General features: G+C 40.8%; 1 protein-coding gene across 2 annotated transcripts in view; it reads left to right on the plus strand.

The window, feature by feature from the left end:
• The window catches only part of LOC112120431 (protein HIRA), a 60216-nt gene extending 56912 nt beyond the window's left edge, over nucleotides 1-3304 (plus strand). For both annotated transcript variants that reach the window (XM_026656910.2, XM_026656911.2), the window contains 2 exons: nucleotides 999-1087; nucleotides 2354-3304. In XM_026656910.2, the coding sequence (XP_026512695.1) occupies nucleotides 999-1087; nucleotides 2354-2470 (206 nt within the window). In that variant the 3' untranslated portion in view covers nucleotides 2471-3304. The remainder of the gene's footprint in view (nucleotides 1-998; nucleotides 1088-2353) is intronic.
• The last annotated feature ends 2696 nt before the right edge of the window (nucleotides 3305-6000 follow it).

Below are 6000 nucleotides of genomic sequence, written 5' to 3' on the forward strand. Positions count from 1 at the left end.
GATTAATAAATGCTGAAATATGTAGATCATTGTATTGATCCTATTTATTCCTACATAGATTCCTAATTCCTAACCATTTTTTAAACTCTATTATAAGACTTTACCTCTCATCCTGTGATTACCAAATTACCTTAAATACACTTGCAAAAGTTTTTTTTTTTTTTTAAATTGGGCTTCTGCCCTTTTTGTTACTTTCTGATGTAAAGTTGGCTTGAAAAGTTTTTGTGTGTGTTTTTTAAAGGTCTTCATCTTGGTTTTTTATCTGATAAATATAAAAAATGTCAAGTCTGGTCTTTCCTAGTTTTCCTCTTGGGATCCAGGTGCTGAAGGATCTTTAGTGAGGATCTGGAAGCATGATTATTGCAAACACTCTCACCTTAATATAACAGGCAGGGATGTTGAGTCTTTATCAAAGACATTCTTTTTCCAAGCTGTTTTAGGTATTGGCATTAAATATGTGTTAATCAGAAAACCCAAGTTTTAAACAGTCTTACTAAAAATTTAATTCTCCTCTCAATTACTCAACTTTCAGTCTGACTTTTTTGTGGTGTCATCATTTCAACAGTTACCGGAGTCTACCAGGGCAGACAAGACATGTATAACATAAAAAACAAGCTGACGTTTTTTGGGGGGTGGGGGGCGGGTTCGGAAAGGAGGGGTGTCTTTCAGGTTGTATTTATAATAAAAAATGTGATAATCATTCCATTGTTTTTCCTATGTAGATCACTTTTAACAGCCTTTTTGTGGAGAACTGTTGATAAAACTTTTTGGAAGTTCCAGAATAAATCCACCAGCCTGTCTTTGTTTACTATTTTAATGTTTCAAATAATTCTTATTGGTTAGGGAGGAATAATTTACCTTTACAGAAATCATATTGGTTTGTCCTTATGTTGTTCTTGTCTAGATACTAGTAACTCTGTCTTAAATTATATGTCATTTATATTGTGTAGTGGGTATAATTTCATGTTTATGAATGTTTTATTTCTGGTAATTCTCAGGGTTTGAATATCGCCTGCGAGAATTATGCAAAGATTTATTGGGTCCAGTCCATTACTCAGCTGGAAGTCAGTGGGAATCAACAGTAGTGGTAAGTGCTGGTTTTCGTTTTTAAATAAAGTAGGGGAGACATTCCTTTTGTGTATAAACTAGACAGTTTTAATTTAAATTACTGAATGTACTTTACATTTCCTCTCATAGTTTATTTTGGTAACATTTAAAAGAACACCTCCAAAGTTGAGAACCCAAAATTTGATCTACCCTTAAAAGTGTCATCTGATAGGTAATTTCCAGCTTTTATTTTAAAAGTTCACTGCTAGGGTTTTCATGTCATTGTTTTGGGGTTTCATGTTGTTTTTTTTTTTTTTTTTTAAAGGGAGTTTTCACTTAACTTAAATACTGTTTCTAAAGCTGTGCCAGCATGGTGCTGATTCACAAGAAAGGAAGTAAATTGTATGAGCCAAGCCTTGTCCAACCACTGTTTCTTAAGGGAGAAGATATGTCTGGTTACTTTTTAACTGTTGGGAAGGTTGATAGCCCTTTAACCTCAAGTACTTCAAATTGAGTAGCAAGCAAGCAATCTCCAAAGACTTTAATCACTGTGGAATCCCTTCCATTCTATACCTAATCCATCCTTTCCATTACCTAAATAGTAACCTCTTTTATTCTCTCTGGCACTGTATACAAACACTTAACAATCCATTATCTCCACTGATGCTGTCTAACATACCTAATAGATGGAACAGGTCGCACCTTCAGTGCTCTCCATTCACCAGGTATGTACCTTTGAAAGGGCTGATATGCCAAAGAAACATGTGCCCTTCAAAGAACACTTCCACATTCTGTCACCACATGGAAGCAGCAACAAGAACATTTAATATGAACTCCTAAAGACTTTATTATTATTATTACTGTTGAAATCTAAATAACAGGAGGTGACACCAAATAAACAGCTCTCTAAGGCTTGGTCTACACTTACCCCCCAAGTCGAAGTAAGGTACGCAAATTCAGCTACGTGAATAACGTAGCTGAATTCGACATACCTTACTTCGAACTTACCGCGGTTCAGACGCGGTCCACACACGGCAGGCAGGCTCCCCGTCGACTCCGCGGTACTCCTCTCGTTGAGCTGGAGTACCGCAGTCGACGGCGAGCACTTCCTGGTTCGATTTATCGCGTCCAGACCAGACGCGATAAATCGAACCAGGAAGTTCGATTTCCAGCCGCCGAACTAGCGGCTAAGTATAGACCAGCCCTAAGATAAAGAGAGACCACACTAATCTTAAGTGAATCCTGTATCAAATGCCTGCATTAATGATATAAAATAAATTTGAGGATTTTTGACGTTTTTGTGCAGGGTTTACGAAAGAGAGAGCTACTGAAAGAACTGCTTCCTGTCATCGGACAGAACCTCCGTTTCCAGAGGCTTTTCACAGAATATCAAGAGCAGCTAGACATCTTGAGAGACAAATAGTATTTCCCCAGATTTTCCCTGAAGGGCATGGTCTAAGGGAAACTGCTGAACCGCATTAACCAGAGACAGAAGAGGAGAAAGCCCGGCCAGAATGGGACACTCCTGAAAGGGGCAGTACCAGAATGGCCCCACATCTTTCATGAGTGCTAAGCTTTAATTTCTAAAGAAGCTCACAAAGGCAAATGTGGAAATGAGTGAAGGAGCTGGACCTGTTTTCCAAGTGGAATTTGAACATCAAAGCTGTGCCTGTGTTCCTACAGAAGGTTGTGGATCTGTACTTCAGGGGGGTCCTTTTGGGTCTGGATCTCATTGTGATATCAAGGAGACTAGCTGATAACAGTTTGGGGATTTTTTTGGATGTCCTGTGAAAAGCACAGTACTTCAGAGTACACTGAGCAGCATATTAACCCTGTTCAGGGTTTTTTGCCTGAGGATTGATTGAGGCTCAACACTATATTGAATTAGATGAATGAGCCATATAAAAAGAAATTTCATAAAATATTAAGGTATTATGCAGCCAATAGACTCAAACCTGTGAATATAATTATAAGAGGCTGTTCTAACACAAGGACTATTTTTGTACTAGAATTTGCTAACTTGTAATATGGAATTTTATTTGGCCAATAATCAGGATTTCCCTACAAGTAACCTTGTAGGAAATTTAACTCTAATTATGACAGCTATGTTGCTGAATAATTGTACCAAAATTAACCTGTCATCATCTGGTTTTTAATTTTTAACTGTTTGTAAAGGAGAGATTTTTGGGGGTGGGGGGAATCAAAGAGGGTGGCTCTTTTTGTATGTACAAAAATAAATGAACACTGCATTGGATTAAAAAAAAAGATGGTCTTGCTCTGGATATTCATGTCTTCTTGTAGCAGCATTAAACAGTAATACAGGTTGAATCATGTTAAACATGTATAGAAATCAATATTGAACTAACGTTATCTGGGTGATCTTTTCTCTCCAAGTGCCAGAGTAGTGCATCTTAACACTGATTTTACTGTAGTGATCTAGAATCTTGTTTTCGTAACTACTACTACTTCAGGTAGTGTCCCTTTGGGTACTCTACTTGAGGTGTGCATGTGCACCTTCAATCAGTGGCAATACCTGTTCGTCTTGTTCATGCGCCATACGCATCCTTGTGTCCCATACCAAGGATATATGGGCAAGATACTACCAATTCTAAGCACTTGACTAAGAAGGCAGTACACTCTTTGTCTTCCACTGCCTCATCAGTACCTAGACCATCAGTACAACTGGAACAGTGAGTCCAGCCTTCGGTACCTCACACCTCTATGGCTGGGACTCACCAGGTCACTGTATTGGCTCACCCAATACCGCAAGAGTTCAGGTTCTCAAAGGTAGTCCTGTAAAAAGCAACAGAGGGTCCTGTGGCACCTTTAAGACTAACAGAAGTATTGGAGCATAAGCTTTCGTGGGTGAATGGCCACTTCATCAGACGCAAGTAGTCCTGCTTGTTTCCGAGGAGGCTGAGTCTCCTCTGAGTTCAAGACCTCTGGTACCACAACCAATTTTATCTCCACTATTTCACCTTTCTCCAGGACCACCTGCCTCCCCAGTACTCAACACCTTCTGAAAGATGGCTGATTATTCTTCCATTCCCCCACTCCACCAGACTATGAAAGGGAGTTCTTCAGACTCCCAGATTTCTGTGCAGGGTTCTGCTGACTGCCTACCTATATTTGTTTAGCCAGAACCTGGACTGTTTAGAACACTTCCAGGCTTCTACCATCAAAGTCCGCCAAACATCCACCTGGTACAACTAACCCTGGATGCGCCCACCATTCCCATATGGTCCTCCCCAGTGGGCATACTGGGATCCCTGGGCTATTTACCAGCAACTGTTTTCTGAAGTGCATACTGCTCATGTAGATCATCCCAGGGAACATTCTTCAGCTCCTTCTGTTTCTCCTAAACAATCTCCAATGAGGATACATTCGAGGACCAGGAAAGGAGAGCTGATGAGGAGGCTACTCCATATTCTAATATTTCTTCTTCTTCCCCAGTTGAAGTTGTCATCCCCTTTGCCGCCTCACGATGATTTCAAATAATTTCAAGATCTGATGAAGAGGGCAGCGGACACCCTTCAGATCCCATTAGAAGAAGTGCAGGAGATGCATCACAAATGGCTCGACATTTTCTATGCACCATCGTCAGCCCGGGTAGCCCTCTCTATAAATGAAGCACTATTAGAATCTGCCAAGTCTATCTGGAAGATTCCTGCTACTGCACCCCCGTCAGCTAAAAGACCATTGAAAAAGTATTGTCCCAGCTAGGGGCTTGAGTTTTTATTTTCCCACCCCACACCGAATTCTTTAGTCATGGATGCAGTGAATGAGCATCATAGACAACACCATCCAAACACTACATCCAATGACAAGGAGCACAAACTCTTGAACCTTACTTTTCTGCTACTCTGCAATTCCAATTGCTAATAATCAAGTGATTCTGGCAAAATACAATCACATTAATTATACAAAGTGTACCTCTTTTATTGAATATCTGTTATAAGAGCACAAAGAACAGTTTTAAGCCATCATTACAGAAGAACATCTCTTAGCTAGAACAATGCTGCAAGCTTCTCCGTGTGTGACTGATATGGCAGCTCGTTCCAGTGCTATGTTTATAGTAATGCACAGGGCATCATGACTTCACTCCTGATTTGCCTGTGATGTCCAGAACTTCCCTTTCCATGATCTAAAGTTATTCAGTGACAGCACGCATAATGACAGACAACAGGGACAATGTGTACTATATAAGTTGGCAAAGGGGAGCGAGACCCCCTTCCCTCTCTGCTAAGGCCATGAAATTTTGGAACTCATGCATAGGCCTCGATGTCCTGATCTTGGCCGTCTATCTACCCGGTCCCCAAAATACCATAGCCGACAATCTTAGCAGGCACTTCACTCAGGATCGAGAGTGGGAACTAGACAAATCTGTACTTGGATATTTCTTACCTGGGGATTTCTGAAAACAGATCTTTTCACCACCATAGCTGATCAGAAGTCTGAGCAGTTCTGTCAAGGGGAGGCTTGGGTCATCTCTCTGGGGACACCTTTTTCTTCTTCAAGGCGAAGAATCTCCTATTTGCATTTCCGCTGCTGCTACTGATCCTGGTCCTAAACAAAATCAATCCGGACAAAGCCACCGTCATCTTGATTGGATCAACCTGGCGGAGACAGGTTTGGTTTCCTTATCTTCTTCACCTCTTCTCCTGACCAATCATTGATCTTTTGCTGGTGCCTAGTCTTTTCTCACACCGGACTCAGGAAACGTCCTTTACTCCACCCTGAACCTCTGCAGCTCAGGGCCTAATAGCTAGATGGTTCTCAGAGCAAGAACTGTCTTGGTCCACAGAGATCCAGGAGGTTCTGCTGAACAGTAGAAAAGATTCTACCAGAAAGACTTATCTTCAGGGATGGAAAAGGTTTTTTCACTGTTGTGCTCATTATAGTTTGTCTCCTATTGATTCTCCCATCTCTGAGCTGTTAGGATACTTATTTACT

This window comes from Terrapene carolina, unplaced genomic scaffold, assembly GCF_002925995.2.
Source record: "Terrapene carolina triunguis isolate 2854851 unplaced genomic scaffold, T_m_triunguis-2.0 Scaffold234, whole genome shotgun sequence".
Taxonomy (NCBI): Eukaryota; Metazoa; Chordata; order Testudines; family Emydidae; genus Terrapene; species Terrapene triunguis.